We start from the raw sequence: 22,249 nt of genomic DNA, 5'->3' as shown, positions 1-22,249 counted from the left end.
TGGACTGCGTTGCAAAGTAGATAATTTACAATTTCCCGGATGACCTGTATTTTTATTAAATTGGAATTTTGGCACCTTGTGCAAACAGAAGGAAGTTTAACCCAAAATTCTTAGTTATTTTGGTTTGTTATATATGGCAGTTTTGACACAGTTAAAGTGATAGTGTAACATTTTTGGGTGGAGAAGAAAACCAACCACGCTCCCTCTGTAGGAAGTGACAGGCTGTTTGTATTCTTGTCCTATTTCTGTCATTTTTTATCTGTCTTCTGATTATGCTCGTGGCGTGTACTTGCACAAGTAGCACCTTAGGATTTTAGCCCCTTCTCTAAGCACACTGTGAAACCCGAATATCAATTGAGAAAACGCGTCAAAGCCACACAGTACGGTTTCCTACCTAAAGTCATGCAATCCAGGAAAGCGTTCACAGGACGGTCAGGAATGAGAACGGTGCTTCATAAAAGCCTACTCACCATCAGCCTAAGAGCAGAGGTAAGAGGGTAGATTGTTTCTGATGCAAAGCACCAACCACATACTTCCTAGTGATTTCCTTTAGCCTTTCACAGTGGGGTGTAACAATTGTAATGCCTTATTACATGGTAGTTTTTAAGTCTTGCCCTTGGATTTTCTACAGAGTCTGAGAGCCTATAGACAGTAGGTGCTGAAGACTTTTCAGTGGTTCATGTTCTACAGCGTTTCTTAGGCTACTGATGGGCAGTCACACAGGAGTCCCCAGGGGAGGACACTGTGGCTTCTGGAGCTGCAAGCCTGGCTCAGCTAAAGTGGGGAGGGAGGGAGGAAAGGGGCTATGCAGGGGGGCCAGTGGCGATGGCTTTCAAAATGACTAATCTGTATAGAACCTGACCAGGAAGCCCTCTTCTCAGCGTTCAAAACCCAAATGCTCAAAACATAATTTCAATGACAACAAAAGCAACACAGAAATTGTGACTTCCTACTGTGCCCGGTGTTAAGACAGCTTATACCACGTACAGGTCGTTAACACAGAAGCATTGAGGCTGCTCAGTGGCAAATGTCTTACCTCAGATTGATTTTGGATATTTTCTGGTTTTCCAGCCCATAACTAAGCTTTGCTGTAAATGACTGCCTAACAAGTTATCAGGGGGTAAAAGTAGATACAGAATTATTGTCATTATCATTATTATTATTATTATTATTATTGAGATGGAGTCTTGCTCTGTCGCCCAGGCTGGAGTGCAGTGGCACGGTCTCAGCTCACTGCAACCTCCTCCTCCCGGGTTCAAGCGATTCTCCCACCTCAGCCTCCCGGGTAGCTAGGATTACAGATGCCCGCCACCACACCTGGCTGATTTTTATATTTTTAGTAGAGACAGGGTTTCACTATGTTGGCCAGGCTGGTCTCATACTTCTGACCTCAAGTGATCCACTCATCTCAGCCTCCAAAGCGCTGGGATAACAGGCATGAGCCACTGCGCTCGGCCTTGGATACGGAGTTTAAGGGGCTATCCTTACCTTTTAAGGCAAAGAGGTAATTCCAAAATAAGAATAGTAGCAATAAAAATAGAAGTTTTTACCAGGGCTCCTGCCCACAGCCTTCTGCCTCTGTGATTGGAAGGGCTCTCCTGCAGCCCAGACCCAGCAGGGACTCTTCCCAGGCTTCACGCACTGTTGCTGCATAGAACTGGTGGACTTGCACCTCCCGGTTTCATGTTGTGTTCACTCTGCTGTGCTACCAGCTGAAAAGCAGACTGGGTTGCTGGAATCATTTGAAACCACAAAATGTATAATAACACCTAAGCACATGGGGAAAAAGAAATCGACCTCACTAGTAATCAAAGAAATGCAAATTAAAGTAGTGAGAAGTTACGGGGAAAAACAGTTGTAATAACTAGGGATGAAAAGGTTCAGTAAGACCGGCTCTCCTCTGCACGACAGGAGGGACTATAAACTGGATAGTTTATCTAAGGTCAGTTTGACAACATGCATCGCACAACACCCCATGATCTACTCACTTCTTTTCTAAGGACTTACTCTAAATGATCTGAGACCTACATCACGTGTTTGTGAACAATAGTGTTTTTCAAGGTGTTTTAGAATAGAATCCACATCAATGTCCAACACTGGTAAAGGGTTAAGTAAATCCCGTGTTTGTGAGGGAATACAATTCATCCATGAACATTAAGCACCTGAGGGGGTTTTCATTACACTGGAAGAAGTAAAATGCAGGGTTAATTGAGCACTTTAGGTTCACATTTCTTGGCTTAGAGCTCTTTCCCAAATCCTTGCAAGCTGTGTAACTTGGGGAAATCATTTAACCTACCTGTGCCTCAGTTTTCTTACCTGTAGAAGCGGGAAATAGTGGTAATTATAACGTTGAAATGAGATAATTCACTTGGCATGCTTAGCACCATGCATGGTACGGCATGGGTGCCCAGTAGATGTTAGTATTAAGCAAGTTACTTAACACCTGTGCCTCAGTTTCCTCCTCTGTAGAATGGTAATGACAGTAGCTTCTACCTCAGAAGGATGTTGGTAAAGCTTAAATGAGTTAGTTTGCAGAAAGCACGTGGCTTGGACCTAGCACACAGCAACCACCGTGTAAGCAGCTGCTGCTGTTTGTGCTACAAGTGTCAAGAAATGTTCACATAATACCAGATACCTAGTAGAATACTCAGGCTGTTCAAAAATTCACATCCTCACACACACACACACAGGTGAGAAGATATGTATCAAAGTAACCATCTCTGAATAGAAACAGTATAAGCAGATTTTGTTTTTTGTACTTTTTTAATATTCTTCCAACATTCATTTTCAACAATGAATCCATTACTGTAATAATTTAAAAAGCAAACAGCTATCCTAGACTTGAACCATTTTTCAATGTCCACCCAGCCCATGGTTAATCAAAACTGTTGAGTCCCCTGAACTTCCTTCCAGTTAATGGTTTTTCCCTATTACATGGCCCTAGTCTCTGATCATTCATGGGTAGTAGCTTAATATTTCTGCACATTATGTTCTTCAGATACTTTCCTTTGGTTGCATTAGAACTGTGATTCTGAATTCTCCACGCATGCTAGAGTCATTTGGGAGATTTTGAAATATACTGGCTCCTCATTAGACCAATTAAATCCAAATATTTGGAGATGGGCCCTGAGCTTTGGTATTTTTTAAAGGCTCACAAGGAAATCCTAATGTGTGGCCCAGTAGTGAACAACACCCTGCATTTGACACTACCATTTCCTGCCTTGCAGAGAGTTTTACCCCATGAACAGGGCTCCCCTCTTCCTCTAGTCAATCTCAGTGTAAGCCCTAGCAGTGTTTCCTAAAATTGAGGATAAGAATCCTCTGAAGTGCTTGTTAAAAATACAGATGGGGCTGGGCACGGTGGCTCACTCCTCTAATCCCAGCACTTTGGGAGGCCGAGGTGGGCGGAAGACTTGAGGTCAGGAGTTGGAGACCAGCCTGGCCAGCATGGTGAAACCTCGTCTCTACTAAAAATACAAAAATTAGCCAGGTGTGGTGGCAGGTGCCTGTAATCCCAGCTACTCGGGAGGCTGAGGCACAAGAATTGCTTGCACCCAGGAGGCGGAGGTTGCAGTGAGCCAAGATTGTGCCACTGCACTCCAGCCTGGGCGAAAGCGAGACTCAGTCTTAAAAAAAAAAAAAAAAAAAAAAAAAAAAAAAAAAAAAAGTACAGATGGGCCAGGCATGGTGCTTCATGTCTGTAATCCCAACACATGAGGAGGCTGAGGTGGGAGGATTTCTTGAGGCCAGGAGATCAAGTCCAGACTGGGCAACGCAGCAAAACGCCATCTCTACAAAAACATCTTAAAAGTTAGCAAGGCATGGTGGAGTGCCTGTAGTCAGTCCCAGCTACTTGGGAGGCTGAAGTGGAAGGATTGCTTGAGCCCAGGAGTTTGAGGCTGCAGTGAGCCATGATTACACCACTGCACCTAGCTTGGGTGATAGAGTGAGACCCTGTCTCAAAAATAAATATATAAATAAAAATATAAATACAAATGCCTGGGCCCTAACCCAGACCTACCAAGTCTGAACTTTCAGAGGGAGAGACTTGGTAATGTGTATGTTTTACAAGCCCACTGGGTGATGCTTACCATCAGAGAGATGAGGGGACTCTGCTAGAGACATCTTTCTCAATCTTGGCTGCACACTGGGAATCTCCGGGGACACTTGGAGAATCTCGGAAGCCTGATTGCCTCACCCTCCATTTACCACCCACACGTCTTAAGATTGTAATGTAATGTGTCTAGGATACTGCCTGGCATCTGGATTTTTGAAGTCTGGATTCTAATGTGCGGTCAGGGTGAACAACCACCAGCAATGATGGTTCTCAAAGTAAGGCCCTGGGACCAGCAGCATCAGCATCATCTGGGAACTTGCAGATTATAGAGCCCCTCTCCAGACCCACCAGATGAGAAGCTGGGGATGGGACCCAGCAATCTGTGTCTTAGCAATTCCAGGACTCAGTGATTCTGATTCTCACTAAAGTTTCAGAACTCTTGCTTAAAAGCAGTGTTTTTAAAAGTAGGTTCCCAGATTCCCTCCCAGAGATTGCACAGGAGGTCTGGACTGAGCCGGCAATATGCTGCAAGTGGTCCAAGACCACACCTTGAGAAATACTACTGAACAGTTAACCCTTGTTCCCTTGGGCATTTTTTTGTTTTCTTCTTATGAGGCAGGGTCTCACCGCTGCCAGGGCTGGAGTGCAGTGGCGCAATCACAGCTCACTGCAGCCTCGAACTCCTGGGCTCAAGCAATTCTTCTACCTCATCCTCTGGAGTTGCTGAGACAGGTGGGCACTACCATGCCTGGCTGATTTTTAAATTTTGTGTAGAGACAGGGTCTTACTATGTTGCACAGGCTGGTCTCAAACTCCTGGCCTCAAGAGGTTCTCCCACCTTGGCCTCCCAAAGTGTTGGGATTACAGGCATGAGCCACGGTGCCCGGCCTTCCACCAGACATTTTAATGTTTATAAGGACCTTGACATCTCTGGAGTACACCCAATACCCCTGTATTCTTGTGGGCTGCCCACTGCTGCCCCTTCTTGGTCCTTGATGCCAAAACACGTGGCTGTCTTCCAACCATAATTAATGGGATATGTTTTCTTTCAAGCTGGCAAGTACTGTGGCTGGGAACCAAGTTTTCAAAGTTGCTGACCTGAGTTTGACTTCAAACGCCAGTCACAGAAGCAGATGAAGACATGTTTCTTCTGTGCCTAAAGTCTGTGACTCTTTGTTTTGTAGGTTTTATAATCAACCCACCTCAGCATGGTCCTCTCATCCCCCGACTGGTAATGACCAAGCCTACCGGAGAAGAGGACGGCAAGAAGCCAGGAGCCAGAAGCCGAGGGAGCACGAAAACCTGGAGGCCAGAGGAATGGCCCAAGCCCACAGCCTGCCTGTCCACATGAGGGAGGGTCCATGGGAAGTTGGAGGAAGGTCAGAGCATGTGATGAAGAAGCCGGTTTGGGAAGAGGAATTGAGAATGTCAGGTCCTGCCAAGTGGCAGAACGTCAGCCTGGAAAGCTGGAACCAGCCAAGGAAATTAGGGAGGCAGATGTCTGATGGGGATGGGGAGAGACTGTTTCAAGACCTGTACCCATTCATTCAAGGAGAACATGTGCTGAATTCTCAAAACAAAGGGAAGTCTCGCTCACTGCCTAGAGTTCTTTCCCCCGAGAGCCTGAGTTGCACGGAAATTCCCATTCCATTAAATGAAAGACATTCACCTAAAATGCCACTGTATCCTCCCACTTGCGCACCAAATTTGGACTCCACGAGGAATTCTGAGAAGAGTGGCTGCTCAGCCCCATTTCCCCGGCCTAAGTTTGGGAGGCCTCTCAAGCCCCCATCTTACAGCTCGCACCAGCAGTCTAAGGGAGGAGCGGACAGCAGTGACTCTCAGGACAATCAGCAGATGGACGCCTATGTCCCCAGGCATGAGCTCTGCCTGTCAGACCCTGGATTGGAACCTCCAGTGTACGTGCCTCCGCCCTCGTACAGATCGCCCCCGCAGAACATCCCAAACCCCTACTTGGAAGACACGGTGCCCATAAATGTGTGTGGCGGTCACAGTCAACAGCAGTCTCCGACCGAGAAGGCTGGGGCCAGCGGTCAGCCTCCTTCAGGCCCCCCTGGAACTGGGAATGAGTATGGTGTGAGCCCCCGCTTGCCTCAGGGGCTTCCTGCACACCCCCGACCCGTCACTGCCTACGACGGCTTCGTTCAGTACATTCCCTTTGATGATCCACGGTTACGACATTTTAAACTAGCTCAGCCCCAGGGTTTCTGTGAAGACATAAAGCTTGACGATAAATCATATAACTCCAGTCCTGTCACTGCCCAAGAGCCGGCTCATGGAGGAATGCAGCCTGATGGTGCCATTTGGAATCCACAGAGCTTAATACCCCCATCGGGGGATGAGAGAGGCCCGGTCTTGGCCGATTCCAGCCCCCGGTGGCTGTGGGGCCAGCCCCCCGGGGATGGGGAAAACAGTGGCCTCCCTGACCAGAAAGACCGCTGTGTGCCGAGGGGACAGTGGCCTGATGTGAGAGGCAGCCAGCACGGGCACACTGGAAGACAAGTTCCCTCCCCATACTCACAGGGTGACAGCACCTGCGAAACTCAAACCAAGCTCAAAAAGTTCCAAACTGGGACTCGGACCAAGAAAAGTTCAAAGAAAAAAATGAACGAGACTATATTTTGCTTGGTTTCTATCCCAGTGAAATCAGAATCACATCTGCCAGATAGAGATATGGACAACAATGACTTAAAGCCCAGTGCTGATCAAAAGAATGGGTCTGATAAGACCCCGGCTCTGCAAGAACAGAGTCTGCTGAGCATGTCTTCCACCGACCTGGAGCTGCAGGCCCTCACAGGAAGCATGGGTGGGAGAATGGAGTTCCAAAAACAAGATCTAGGGGAACCAGAAGAAGACAGACAAACAAATGACCTCAGTTTCATCCACCTTACAAAGCACAGAGAACTCAAGCATTCTGGCTCTTGGCCAGGGCACCGGTACAGAGATCAGCAAACACAAACCAGTTTCTCCGAGGAGCCTCAAAGTTCGCAGCTGCTCCCTGGTGCAAAGCTGGGAGGGCCGAGTCGTGCAGCATTGAGTCCAAAATGTTCAGACCCTGATGCCTCCGAGGCTCAGACACACACAGCATTCCCTTCCGGTGATCACAAACAGAGGCCAAGTGCCCGTAACCTGAAAGGTCACAGGTCCCTCAGCCCATCCAGCAACAGTGCGTTCTCAAGGGCTTCCTTGTCCGTGGATCAGGCACCGACGCCAAAAGCAGGCCGAAGTCAGCCCTGCGTGGATGTCCACGGGCTTGGAGCCCACCCTGGGCCTAAGCGGGAGGTGGTGAAGGGGGAGCCCACAGGCCCGTGCAACAGTAAACAACTCTTTGGACAGTTTCTCCTGAAACCGGTCAGCCGTCGTCCCTGGGATTTGATCAGTCAGTTAGAAAGTTTTAACAAGGAGCTCCAGGAAGAGGAAGAAAGCAGCAGTAGCAGCAGCAGCAGCAGCAGCAGTGAGGAGAGTGAGGCGGAGCCGCAGCAGGAGAACCGTGCTCACTGCAGACAGGAGGATGTGGGCTTCCGCGGAAACAGCCCGGAAATGAGGGTTGAGCCACAGCCGAGGATGTGGGTGCCGGAGAGCCCTGTGTGTAGGTCGGGAAGAGGTGAGAGTAAGTCTGAGAGCTGGAGTGAGGAGCTGCAGCCTGGCCACCCACGTGCCTGGCCTCCATCCCCGGGCCGCTTTCGCGTGGAAGAAGGTGGCGGTGCACCTTTCTGCTCAGCAGATGGAAGCACGAGTGCAGAGAAGAAACACCTGGAGGTTAGCAATGGAATGGACGAGCTGGCAGGTAGCCCATTTCCTGTGACGAGAATGTCTTCAAGATCAAGTGACGCAAAACCACTGCCCGCGTCCCATCCAGCTGAACCTAGGGAGCCCCAGGAAAGTCAGAAAATCACCAGTGCTTTCAGCTCTGTGAAACCAAGTGAAGCGGTCCCTCGGAAGTTTGACAGTGGTGGAGAGAGGGGCGCAGGGCTCCCACTGTCCCTGTCTAACAAGAACCGAGGGCTCTCAGCTCCAGACTTACGGTCTGTGGGGCTCACCCCTGGGCAAGAGCAGGGTGCCAGTGAGCTAGAGGGATCTTTGGGTGAAGCGAGCACAGTAGAAATCCCCCCAGGTGAGTCCTTGCAAGCCAGGGCTGCAAGGATCCTGGGCATTGAGGTGGCGGTGGAGTCCCTCCTGCCGGGCACCCGGAGAGCAGGACAGAACCAGCCTGCTGAGCCAGATGCAAGTACCTGCACCCCAGAGTCCCCCCAGGAAGAGTTGCCATCTCGCCCAGCACCGGCAGATGTCCCCAGGGTGTCCACTGATGCCTTTTATGGCAGGAGGAAGTGCGGCTGGACCAAGAGCCCTCTCTTTGTAGGGGACAGGGACAGTGCCAGGCGGGCTTCTCAGGCTTTTGAGCACTCAGATGTGGATGGGGTTGTCACCAGCACAGACCCTGTCCCTGAGCCTGAGCCTAGCCCCTTGGAGTCCAAGTTCTTCGAACAAAAGGATGTGGAAACAAAACCACCCTTCAGGTCCACTTTGTTCCATTTTGTAGAAAGAACCCCAAGTGTGGCAGGCTCTGAAAAGAGACTCAGAAGCCCTTCCAAAGTGATTGAAAGTTTACAAGAGAAACTGGCCTCCCCGCCTAGGAGAGCAGACCCTGACCGCCTGATGAGAATGAAGGAGGTGAGCTCAGTGTCACGGATGAGATTCCTGAGCTTCAGGAATGCTGACTCCCAGGAGGAGGCCGAGGACTTGAAGGCCACCACGAGGGGCCAGGCCGGGCTCCCGGGAGGCCTTGTGTCTCCTGGCAGTGGGGACCGGGCCCGGAGATTGGGCCACTCACTCTCTGTCTCCAAGGACAGCATCTCCAGGGAAGAGAAGGAGCATCCAGCAGCACAAAAGGAGAAGAGCATGGATCAAGACTTCTGGTGCCCAGGTGAGGAATCAGGCAGACAGGCAGGTGCTCGGTATACATTTGGAGTTTTTAGTCAGTACAAAATACCAGGTTGGTGGATAATGTAAATCTGCATATTCAGAAAAGATCAAGTTGACCCTGGGAATTGTTTTATCAAAAGATTCCTCATTTTCGAAGAATTATCCAGAAGCCATCTTTAAAATTCAAGATCTTGCAGTATATTTTATTTTTTTGAGATAGTATCTCACTCTGTCGCCTGGCTGGAGTGTAGTTGTGCAATCTCTGCTCCCTGCAACCTCCGCTGCTTCCTGGGCTCAAGCGATCCTCCCACCTCAGCCTCCTGAGTAGCTGGGGCCACAGGCATGCGCCACCATTTCCAGCTAATTTTTTAACTTTTTTGTAGAGACAAGATCCCACTATGTTACTCAGGCTGGTCTCGAACTCCTGAGCTCAGGTGATCAGAAGAAGAGTTGAGATAAATGTCAAAAGATCCACATCATAAGCCATGGATTGGAAGGGACCTTCTGTCATTTAGTCTAAGCCTTTTCTCCCTCCCCTCCCCTCCTCTCCCCTTCCCATTTTTTTCTTTTTGAGACAGAGTCTCACTCTGTTCCCCAGGCTGGAGTACAGTGGCACGATCTCGGCTCACTGCAACCTCCGCCTCCTGGGTGCAAGCGATTCTCTTACTTTAGACTCCTGAGTAGCTGGGACTACAGGCGCATGTCACCAGGCCCAGTTTATTTTTGTATTTTTAGTAGAGATGGGGTTTCGCCATATTGGCCAAGCTGGTCTTGAACTCCTGACCTCAGGTGATCCGCCCGCCTTGGCCTCCCAAAGTGCCGGGATTACAGGCGTGAACCACTGAGCCCAGCCCAGTCCAAGCCTTTTTACAGTAAGGGGAAAAGAAAAACTTGGCCCCCACGAGTTGAGTTAGAGGAATGCCCTCTCCTGAGCTGGGCCCTTCCCTCTTCCTACCCAGTCTCCAACAGGTGGTTCCGCTCCTCCCACCCTTTTCTATTTTCTGTTTTGAAACCCAAGAATTTTGAAGCAGATAGAAAAGAGCCATTGTTTCAGTTGGAAGTAGTCAGAGATTTCTATTGAACAAAAAAAAGTACATGGGCACTCTCAAGTTTCCCCCAAATACAGTGGGATTCTTGGGGGTGTTAGCCAGTGTTGCTTCTCTGCTCCTTATGCAAAACACATGATTGAAATAATCCTTCGTCGGGGCCCCATTGGATCCTCTAGTTGGACAAGTTGGGCCTTTGCAGTGGTAGGGAATACTGAGAATGTGAAGGCTTTGCCATTATGGTGGAAAAAGGGTTACCTGCCGATTTTTTGAGCTGTCGGGATTTATTGTAGCCTTCAGCGTAATTCCTCTGCAGTCCCCCTTCCTCCTCAAAAAATATGCCCCCTAGATTTTAAGTCTAGTTAAAACTTGTCATAGACTTCTAAAGCAAGTTTTCTTCATCTATAAAATCAGGATGATTTTCTCAGTCCTACATCTTCCTGAAAATTGTAAGAGGTTTAAAATAAGACAAATAAATCCTGTTATAATACAATACCAGTTGGTAAATATTTCTGTGTCTCAGTTCATGGACACCTATTTCAGGGAGGTTTTTTGTTTTGTTTTGTTTGAGACAGAGTCTCACTCTGTTGCCCAGGCTGGAGTGCAGTGGCATGATTGTAGCTCCCTGTAGCTTGAACTCCTAGGCTCAAGTGATTGTCCTGCCTCAGCCTCCCAAGTAGCTGGGACTACAGGCATGCACCATCACACTCAGCTATTTTTTTTAGTTATTTGTAGAGATGAGGTCTTGCTACATTGCTCAGGCTGGTCTTGAATTCTTGGCCTCAAGCAATCCTTCTGCCTCAGTTATGGTGCCCAGTCCAGGGAGTATTTGATAACACAAAATTTCCAGTTCAGAAAAGCACTCTTTCAATTTTTAACTTGACTATTTAGCGTGAGAAGGTCCAGTAGGTATCTAAAAACACCCAGGTAAAGCAAATTTTAATTTTAGCCAGTTATTAACAACACCTCCCTCGTGACCTTTTTGGGTTTTTTTTTAACCACCTCTACTAACAAGCAGAAAATTTAATTATGTTTTTCTCCTCTCCATCTGATGCATTTGCTAATATACAATAAAATGGCCAAAGATCTGCAGGCAGAGAGCCACTCATGTTGACAGCTTCCTCGGGCATTTTCAAGTACAGTCATGCATCGCTTAATGGGGCTGCACTCTGAGAAATGCATCATTAGTAGTTTTGTTGTTGTGTGAACACCATAGAGAGTGCACTTCCACAAACCTAGATGGTAGAATCTACTACACACCTAGTCTTCATGGTAGAGCCTATTGGTCCCAGGCTGCAAACCTGTACAGCCTGTTACTGTGTGGAATACTGCAGGCAATTGTAACGCAATGGTAAGCATTTGTGTATCTAAACATATCTAAAGAAAAGGTACAGGCCAAGCATGGTGGCTCATGCCTGTAATCCCAGCACTTTGGGAGGCTGAGGTGGGTGGATCACTTGAGGTCAGGAGTTCAAGACTGGCGTGGCCAACATGGTGAAAACCTGTCTCTACTAAAAATACAAAAATTAGCCGGGCGTAATGGTGGGCACCTGTAATCCCAATTACTTGGGATGCTGAGGCAGGAGAATTGCTTAAACCCGGGAGGCAGAGGTTACAGTGAGCTGAGATCGCGCCATTGCACTCCAGCCTCAGCAACAAGAGTGAAACTCCATCTCAAAAAAAAAAAAAAAAAAAAGAAAAGGCACAGTAAAAATATGGCATAAAATAAAAAAAAGAAAGGACCACTTTTGTAGGGCACTTACCATGAATGGAGCTTGCAGGACTGGAAGTTGCTCTGGGCAAGTCAGTGAGTGAGTGGTGACTGACTGTGAAGGCCTAGAAAATTCCTCTACACTACTGTAGACTTCATAAACCCTGTACACTTAGGCTACACCACATTTGTTTAAAAATTGCTTGCACTATGACGTGATGTCACTAGATGACAGGAATGTTTCAGCTTCATTATTATCTTATGGGACCACTGTCATCTATGTGGCCTGTCATTGACCAAAATGTTGTTCTGTGGCGCATGACCATAATTGGAGGGGAGAGCACTATTAGGGATGATTTCTTACATTTGTTTTGCTCAGGTGGCCCCCTATGGGCCTTTCATGTGATGGTCACCAGGCCTCAATATTCAAAACCCCTCGTTTTGAGAGCAACTGAGGTCATATGATGGAGGTAGTAATACTTTTGACATAAGTCCACTTTTCTGCTCACTGTTGCTTCACAAGTTAGAGTAAAGCCTTGTTGTTACGTCACTGAGAAGCGCTTGGACTTTGCTTTCCTTTTGATGTATTTAATCATTTTAAGCATAAGAATCCTCATCTCTTCCCCACCGCACTGCTGCCCCCATGACCCCAGCATGCTAGAACTGCTTCATTGCTCCTAAATTTGTAGCCCACTTAAATTCAAGCGTCTGTTCTGGCACTGTAACACAAGGCCATGCCATGTCTATCCGCACCACCCCACCCTACACACACACCCTTGTGCCGTGCCTGTCGTATCATCAAGTGTCTTGACATTAAAGTTGGTCATTTCAGCTCACATGTCTTTCGTGGTCTTTCGTGCCTCTGGTTAAGAAATCAGCGGCCCAAAACCAATTCGAGTCACAGACTCCCATCTTTGCTGGATGACTGATGCTCCAATTCGGAAGTGTCATCCCAGGCATTGATCGTACACAGAACCTCCTGGTTCCATCATCCTCTGTTGCAAACCCTGTTAATATGAGTCCAGGGGAAGAATGAGAAGAGATATCTGTGTGAGGCCCAGAATGAGGGAAATTGGTGAAGGCTTCGTGATACCAGATCACGCCATGAGAAGGCTGGATGTTAGCACATCTCTGAGAGCGTTAATGTGTGAAATACCCACCAGGGCAGTCCTCAGTGAGTTGTCCTCAGCCGAAATGGAGCCCACAGGAAACAGGATTCTAAATTCTCCAGGTAACCACCCTACCCTCTAGACCTGTGCTGTCCAATATTGTAGCTGCTCATCACATACGGCTACTGGGCACTTGAAATATGGCTCATGCAAATTGAGATGTGCTGTAAGTGTAAGACACACACCAGATTCCAAAGACTTAGTACAAAAAAAGAATCTAAAATGTCTCAATAATTTTTATATTGGTTACATATTGAAATGATATTTTGAATATATTTGGTAAATACAGTATTAAAATTAATTTCACCTGTTTATTTTTATGTGTTTCAACATAGCTACTAGAAAATTTAAAATACTGATGGTTGGGCATGGCGGCTTATGATTGTAATCTCAGTACTTTGGGAGGCAGAGGTGGGAGGATCATCTGAGCCCAAAACCAGCCTGGGCAACATAGCGAGACCCCCATCTCTACAAAAACTGAAAAACAAAATTAGGCTTGGTAGTGCATGTCTGTAGTCCCAACTACTTGGGAGGCTGAGGAAGGAGGATCACTTGAGTCCAGGAGTTTGAGGCTGCAGTGAGCTGTGATTGTGCCACTGCACTCTAGCTTGGGTGACAGAGTGAGACCCTGTCTCTAAAAAATAAAGTAATGTTTTGTGGCCCACATTATAATTTTACTGGACCTGGATAGTCCATGAGCTGAAGAAAGAGCCCAGGGGACTGTGGGCAGCAGGTGTGTCCTGTGGAGGTGTCTCTAGTGTGCCTGGCACAAAAGACCACTAAAAAGATGTGAGCTGAAATGACCATCTGTAATCTAAAGACACTTGATGGTAGGTACAACACAGCACAGATAATAAGGGTCTTGAAGGGTGTGTGTGTTGGGTGGGGTGGTACAGACAGACATGGCATGGCCTGTTCAGTGCCTAGTGTTATGTAATGTGAGGCTTAGCCTGGAAGAAACTAAGCATCTTAATAACAGGTGCTCCCATTAGCCGGAAGTGTGACTTCCACATGATCTCATAATTTCATGACTGCACACCTTATTCTCAATGGAGAAAAAGACACCTTTGCTCACAGGAGGACCCTCTCAGAATGTGAACACTCTGAGGCTGATTGAGCACAGAAATGAAGCACCCAGCTATTAATGTCTTATATTGTTTCATGGATGTTGTTAAGCATCAACAGTCAGAAAGAACTTATGTGAACTCCCCTTCCTTTTAGCCAGATTATCCCTGCGTGCAGCTGATGATGTTTGAGCAAACTTCTTTTCCTAAATGCAGACACTGTCCCATCTGGTTAGTAATGTAGGGCTTAAAGTACTCTGAACGCTGTCTCAGTCATCACGGTCATGATACCTGTTGTATCATACATCTATCTCAGCCAGGTTGAAAAGGAGTGAGGAGGATGTGTAAGACATTTTGCTGCTGGAGAAATTGGAATGTCTATGGCTGTTTTGATGCACAATTGTCCAGATGGATTTCAGAAAAGATTGTTTTTCACTTTTCTTTTTTTCTTTTCTTTTCTTTTTTTTTTTTTGAGACCGAGTCTCACTCTGTTGCCCAAGCTGGAGTGCAGTGGTGCGATCTCAGCTCACTGCCACCTCCACCTTCCAGGTTCAAATGATTCTCTTGCCTCAGCCTCCCGAGTAGCTAGAACTACAGGCATGTACCACCACACCTGGCTAATTTTTGTATTTTTAATAGAGATGGGGTTTCACCACCATGTTGGCTGGTCTCCAACTCAACCTCAGGTGATTCACCTGTCTCGGCCTCCCAAGGTGTTGGGATTACAGGCATGAGCCACCTTGCCTAGCCAAAAGATTGTTTTTCTAACTTTTCAGATACTTCCAGATTTCCTTTTTTTTTTTTTTAAAGGAATCACCTTTTTTGACCATGCTGAGACTTGCTATTTTTTTTCCTTTTTCTTTTTTTCCCAGCTTTATTGAAGCATGATTGACAAAAATTGCATATATTTAAGGTATAGAACACGGTGTTTTGATTCATCTATAGATTGTGAAATGAGTACCCCAGTCAAGGCAGTTAACATAGTCATCTTCTCTCATAGTTGCCAGTTTTTTGAGTGTGTGCTGAGAACATTTGAGATGTACTCTATTAGCAAATTCCAAGTGGACATGATGGCATTGGTAACTAAAGTCACCATCCTATGCACTCAGTCTCCAGTACTTACTCATCTTATAGCTTAGAGTTTGTACCCGTTGGCCAGTATTTCCCCTTTTCCTTCACCCCAGGCCCTGGCAACCAGCCTTCTACTCTCTGTTACTGTGATTTCAACTTTGGTTTTTTTTTTTAAATGATTCCACATATAGGTGAGATCATGCAGTATTTGCCTTTCTGTGTCTGGCTTTTTTGACTACCATAATGTCCTTAAGTTTCATCCACGTTGTTGTAAAATGGCAGGATTTGCTTATCTTTTAGGGCCGAATAATATCCCATTGTGTGTGTATATACAATTTCTTTTTTTCTTTTCTTCCTTTTTTTTTTTATTTTTGAGACAGAGTTTCGCTCTTGTTGCCCAGGCTAGAGTGCAATGGCGCCATCTCGGCTCACAGCAACCTCTGCCTCCTGGATTCAAGCGATTCTCTTGCCTCAGCCTCCCGAGTAGCTGGGATTACAGGCATGTACTACCATGCCTGGTTAATTTTTTGTGTTTTTAGTATAGATGGGGTTTTTGCATGTTGGTCAGGCTGGTCTTGAACTCCCAACCTCAGGTGATCTGCCTGCCTCGGCCTCCCAAAGTGCTGGGATTAGAGGCGTGAGCCACTGTGCCAGGCTATACAATTTCTTTATCCATACATCCAGTGATGAAAACCTCGATGATTAGGTAGTTTCCTATCTTGGCCATTGTAAATAATGCTGCAGTGCAGATGTCTCTTCCATACTGATGTCCTTTCCTTTGGATACATACCCAGTCATGGGATTGCTGGATCATATGGTAGTTCTATTTTTAATTTTTTTGAGGAACTTCCATAATGTTTCCATAATGGCTGTACTCCTTCCAGATTGCTTAAACATTTTCTCTTTAAAAATTAAGAAGCCTTTGAGCTGCTATGGCAGGAAAATCTTACCACAGGAGGCGCACGCGTGAGCCTTAGGTTTGTCTGGATTCCAGACAGACATCTGTGAATTGGAGGTTGTGGGACTTGGCAGCACCCAGCAGCAGCAGTAGTGGCAGTTTAGGATGATTGCTCTTTTGTATGGTGTCCCGTTTTAGAAATCCAGGTCATCTGGGCACAGATTGGGATTTTTCCATTGACGGCAGTAGAATGGATCAGTGCATGAGGGCCCAGACTCTTACACACCTGTGTTAGAAGGCTCTAGAAGCCTTGCGCTGACAGGTGAGCATCCAGCCCTGGGGCTGCCTACTGGTCAGTGGTGATGAGACACAGAAAGCCTCTCTCTGCCAGCCAAGCAATCAGGATTTGAGGATCCTCACGCCTTCAAGGGACAGCGTTTGATCACAGAGATGTGTATTCTAAGGCAAGCTTTCTTTTGAGCTGTAATTTACCAAAAAAAAAAAAAAAAAAAGAAGAGGAAGAAGAAGAAAGAGAAGACATCTACCTTAATATCAGCCAAACACATCACTGCCAGTTTGGAAACATTGCGTTTAAAGTGAAGTATATTCCACGGTGAACAGGAAGGAGCCGCCGAAGTATTCAGCAGTTCATATTTTCCCATCTGTGTTTGGGTAATGACTATGCACATTCCTTGAAAACAGCCTTTTTGACAAATAGTTTTTTACTCCTTAGTGAAAACATGATTGTTAAAATGTCTAAAAATTAACCTTTATACACTTGTAGATTTTGTTCCCTAGACAAATTTGTGGTCTAAGGATTAAACAGAAGATAGAGCAGTTGAATATACCACTAATTTTCTTTTCTTTTCTTATTTTACAGATTCCTATGACCCTAGCAGAGTGGAGAGGGTGTGATGAAATGCCGGTGGAGCTTGCATTCCGTTGCGAATTGAGTATTCTCAAGTAGCTGATAGATTTAGTCTATCAGCCTTACTTCCCCATGTAGAAGCTGGAAGCTGCTGAGTTTTTAGCATCCTGATAACATTCTTTACCACTGCCACTAGGAAACTTGCCATCCTCTCAGAATTGCTTTGTGGCGATAAAGTGATCGTCCGTTGAAACCATCTGTTTTTATAGCATGAAGATTTAATGCCTATAATTAGGAAGGAGTTTTCACAGAAACCCTCCCTCATGACAGATTTGACCAAGCTGGTAAATAGTTTGGTGTTGCTCTCATTCTGGGTGAAGATTTCAATGTGGAAGATCTAGTAAATGCTTTGGAAAGGCCTGTGAATGGTGTGCTCCCCTCTGTGTCTCCATGGCCTGCAGTCCATGCTCTTGTGAAGGAGTTTGGGACACTGGCTGTTGCCCGGTGTTTCAGCACTTTCAGTTTAGGGGAAATATGAATCAATAGGTATGATCCATTTCTAATCAATTTGGCCTTCTGCTGCTGGAAGTAACTTTACTTATAAGTAACTTGCCATCAGAGAATAAAAGCAATATCTTTTAAGTTCCTGAAAAATTAAAACTTGTACTGTAATATACTAAGAGTATTATTTATCTGGCAGTGAAATATTTTGATCATTTGCAAACATGCTATTGTCTGCTTTGCACTCAGTATTATCTATTTTTATTTTCTGTATGGGTATTTAGAAATTCTTTATATGAAAAATAATTGCTGGTTTAAAATAGACCATTTTAACAAAGTGTCTATATTTCTTTTTACGAAAATGCTATTTTTCTATGATGTAAACAATTGTTAGGCGGCAGATTTTTAAGGAAGTATTATTTTATTTAAGAGTCTGTATCCCTTTGTGTGAGAGGAACCCAAAGAGGGTTCACCTTTGCTTTAAAGCTCTGTCCCTTACCCATTGACAACTCTGCTACTTTTATTTTATCTTAGAAAATGTCAATATAGACATATCACAGGGTTAATAAAAGAAACTTTTCACAAAGATTTTTGTACAAGTGTAGCTATCAGGTTATATTTGAAAATAACCCTCTCAAAACCAGCCAACATTGTCATGACAAGTTTTGCTGCCATATCAACTAGAATTACCAAAAAACATAGTTTTATCTTTGTATGTGTGTGGGGATCTGCCCTGAGACTATGCTTTTCTTCCCACCCCACCACCCCACCCCTTTAAAGAAATATGTATTTTTATCTAGAATGATCTTGAATTAGTCTCTGCATATTTTTAGAAAGTGCTTGGGGACGTTATATATATGCCATTACAAAAGTATTATGAGGCCTATGTATTCTACTGTGTTTAATACTGCATTAACCTGCACAAAGTTTATGCATTTTTTAATGCATTTTTTTCCTTCTTTCTAAGTAAGGTATTCTTGATAGCTAACATTCCCTAAATCATTTCGCCTCCCTCCCTCCCTTCCTTCCTTCCTTTCTTCCTTCCTTCTGTCCTCCCTCCCTCCCTTGCTACCTCTTGCCCTCCTTCCTTCACCCTGTCCTCCTTTTCCCTTTTATTTTTTCCCCTTCTCTTTCATTTTATTTTCTTTTAGAGAAACCACCTTATCTATTTTTAGACATTTCGAATTCCTAAAATGTGAACCGTTGGGTGATCTGTCCTTTGGCCCTAAAACGGCTGGCTGGGCTCTCCCGGCCTGTTCTCATCTGCACCGTATGATTTTATTTCATAATAACTTTATGTATTTGGACTGTAACAAACAAAACAGGATCTAAGTCGCCCCAAAAAATCTTTCCAAGTCTTTTCAAAACACTTATCTGCAGTCCAGAATTCAGCTCTTATGAAAAGTTAGAGTGCACTCCAGTTTTCACAGCAGCAATAAGTGGGGGAAACAAAAAGTTCCTCTTCCCAGGAAAAATTGAGTGGGGAAGAGTTCAGACACTGTTGTAGCTGGTGAATCATTGAAGTCACCTGGTAGTACCAAATAAGGGCTGAGGCGCCTGGAGGTCTTTGTGGGGTCTTACTTCCCTCTTTCAATGCAAACGTAAGAAGGTATAGGTGTATATACATTTATATACGTGCACATGTATACACGTACATGTATGCACACATACCCATACATGTATATGAACTCTGTTCTGATTTCCTCTGAAATTTTGTTGATACCGTCTAAATACCTCTTTGAATCAAAATAATTTTAGCTCATTCCTCAAGAGAAAGAGAAGGATCCCCAAGGAAAAAAAACTGTTGTACCTTCTGTGATTCTCAAACCAAAATGTGATGCGCTTCTGTTTTGTTATCTTAAATTGTTGTATCATATCTTTCTGAAACCATTCTGAATTAAGTTGAAATTTTCAACATTTATACTTTAACTGTTCTAAATTTAAGCCTACATGTAAATCTTTTTTGGGGGAAAGGTAACTTGAAAAGTTTAACTTGAAAATTTGACCTTTAAACTTTCGTATTCTAAGGTAAATAATAGCCTATAACCAACAACAGCTTTCCCAGAGGTCTTGAATTTAACACTAATTGTTCAGTTATTGTTTCCATTTCTCATACATACATAACTTCGTTGTTGTGGCTGGAAGAAAAAGTTTCTATATTTTGTATTTGTCTTTGTTCTTCTCATGCACACAATTTACTGTTGGTGTTTAATAATTTGGAGCTCATAAAATTAAAAGTTGTAATTTTGACCATTTGGACTAAAAATTATATGAGAGATTACATATGCAATGGATTAGTATTTCTTGATTTGCAAAAGAAGGGAAAATGATGGTAATTTAACTCAAATTGCCTTTCTTTGAAGAAAATTTCTGAATGACTGAAAACCAAATATCTATATTATCACTTTCAACCTCATGTTTCTGCAAACTACAGAAAAACTCCTCACTGACAGTGCACCCAGCCCCTGACTGGGTTTTCAGGATTATGTCCATGTGCATAACTGCTTGGATTTCTTCTTTTAAAGTCCTTAAAACATGAATCTGTTCTTTGAGATCGTGGTTTCCTTAGCAGAGTTGTAGGTTGCGGGTTTCATTCATGTGGAAATTCTAAGTAGAACTTTTGCTGCCCCATTTTACTGTTGGTGAAGGGCCGTTGTTAATGGAAGTTTACGTTTTAAAACTCAGATGACTCAGAAACCAGACCCTGATCACTTTTTGCAGCAGCAAAATGACTTATTCTGACAGCATCTCGGTTTAGGGCTTCTGAAGAAAAAGGATGAAGCTGATCTATTGAAACAACTACTTTCCCAACTCGGAGGCAAAAGGGGCTGATGGAAGATAACATTCACCTACCATTTCATCTTGTGACCCCCAAAGATCATGTTTGCGTGTTCTGGCTGAGTTTTTTTATTATTGTTTGTTTTAAATGATTAAATAATACACAATTAAATGTCAGGATAGCATCTCTTGCAAAGTGACCAGTGCAGCAGAATTGTCTCTCTGTCCATATTTGAGCTTAGAGAAACATTTCCCATGTCCTAAGTTCTTAGAAGCAATTACTTTAGCGTTGGGGAGCATTGTTCTACCAGACCCATTTGTGCAGGGGAGATGAAGCTTAAAAGACGGGATGTGGGGTGGGAGTGTGTTTCTTAAGCCAAAGCTGTTGCAGGCCGGGGGATTTTTGCATTTTCTTTCTGTTTTGTTTTTGACTGAAGATTCTGTACATCTGTCTGTGGGAGGAGAGTTGCTACTCAGGACAGGATTTAAGAGATACATTCCAGTGACCTTTAAGAATCTGCATGGTGGGAGGTCCTTCTCCAGGAGTGTGGGTTGGTCCACTCTGGGACCCAGCACACTAAGAAGGGGGAGATGATAAAATAACATTAAAGGAAGAATGGCCTCCAGCCTGCAGGTTTTGTTGGAAAGAAATAAAAAGGGAGTCATTAAGACCATAAATTCAGATTGAGGCCTCTTGAAAAGGTTGATGTGGGCTAGCAACCTGCCTGTCGAAACAGTCCTTGGTTCATCAGCAGTGTGGGGAGGCAGCCAAGGCTCCTGTAGATTCCTGGCATCAACCTTGGAAAGCCTCTGCGATACTTGTGTGTATGAATACGGCAGAGGACAGGGAGGTCCTTGTTCTGTGGTCTCTGTTTAGTGACTGAAACTTAAATCCAAAGGCAAGCCCGGATTGTCTGGCCGTTCATCCCCATGCCTTGATAGGGGTGAGGAGGAACCCTTTCTGTATGAAAGACAGGCCCTACTAGGGCTTACAACCAAGCCAAAGGACCATCTCTTCTTTCTTCCACCTCCCTTCACCCCTGCCCCGCAGCAGAGCCGAGATGTGAGACATTCATTGTCACGGAGCAAGGAGACAAAGGCAAGTTCAAGTTGAGAAGCATATGGCAGCAAACAAATGAAAACCATATGTCCCAGCAAGGGGAAAAGCAGTCATTTCCAGATTATAAAAATCAATGAAGTACTCTCCACCTAGGTCAGCTGAAATTTGAGCCCTCACAGTCAGGCCTGTCAGAGAAGTTAAGCAGAAACATCTCGGGGGGACTTCTAAAATTTAGTGAAGACAAGGCCTTACAACCCCAAAGAAACTTCCCCCCCCCCCCTTGAAACAGGGTCTCGCTCTGTTGCCCAGCCTGGAGTGCAGTGGTGCAGTCATGGCTCACTGCAGCCTCGAGCTCCTGGGCTCAAGCACTATCCCCACCTCAGCCTCCTTAGTAGCTGGGACTACAGGTGCACACCACCATGCCCAGCTAACCACAGAAACTTTCATCTCTTCATTTTTTCTCTGGGCACCATTAATACCTAAGACAGGTAGAAAGGGTCCCAGAAAGACACAATTGGTAATGGCCGATTGCCGGCTGCAGTCATCGCCCCCAGATCGGGCTGGTACAGGATGTCTTAAGGTGATGAGAGGTGAGGGTGCATGAAGAATAATGAGCACAAGGAAGAGAGAAGCAGGACAAAGTAGCAGATAAAATGCCGGCAAAGCACAGATGAATGTCTTCAAGAAGCTCTTGTATTTCTCTGCACAATGTAAATATCCTTGCTATTTCAGGATGGCGGCTGGCCTGCTCAGTAACATACATGTTCCAAATAAAGATTTTGCATGAAAGTACCTATGTCCATTGTCTTTTACTGTGGGTGCAAGAGCTGCCCTAGAGGCTGGTTCCTGAAGGGCAGCAGGCTGCACGGGGAGCAGCTCAGATGGTGTGGGTAATGCAGGGACAGGTAGCCTATGGGGTTCCAGCACCTTTGGTCTGCACCGGGATTTCTCGGGAGTTAAAGCTCCTGTTTACATCTCCCCCAAGGCTTACTGACATTGTGGAAAGAGGCCTAGAGTTAATTTGGGGACTGAGTGTGAATATTGACTCTATCAATAACCATGTGACATTGTACACATCACAT

General features: G+C 45.2%; 1 protein-coding gene across 7 annotated transcripts in view; it reads left to right on the top strand.

Moving 5' to 3' along the window:
- Nucleotides 1-21,959, top strand: part of JCAD (junctional cadherin 5 associated) — a 45,837-nt gene extending 23,878 nt beyond the window's left edge. For all 7 annotated transcript variants that reach the window (XM_024253854.3, XM_063727528.1, XM_063727526.1 and 4 more), the window contains 2 exons: nucleotides 5,242-9,002; nucleotides 16,841-21,959. In XM_024253854.3, the coding sequence (XP_024109622.2) occupies nucleotides 5,242-9,002; nucleotides 16,841-16,875 (3,796 nt within the window). In that variant the 3' untranslated portion in view covers nucleotides 16,876-21,959. The remainder of the gene's footprint in view (nucleotides 1-5,241; nucleotides 9,003-16,840) is intronic.
- The last annotated feature ends 290 nt before the right edge of the window (nucleotides 21,960-22,249 follow it).

This window comes from Pongo abelii, chromosome 8 (assembly GCF_028885655.2).
Source record: "Pongo abelii isolate AG06213 chromosome 8, NHGRI_mPonAbe1-v2.0_pri, whole genome shotgun sequence".
Taxonomy (NCBI): Eukaryota; Metazoa; Chordata; class Mammalia; order Primates; family Hominidae; genus Pongo; species Pongo abelii.
Note: the sequence above shows the minus strand (reverse complement) of the source record. Positions and strands in the feature narration are given on the sequence as shown.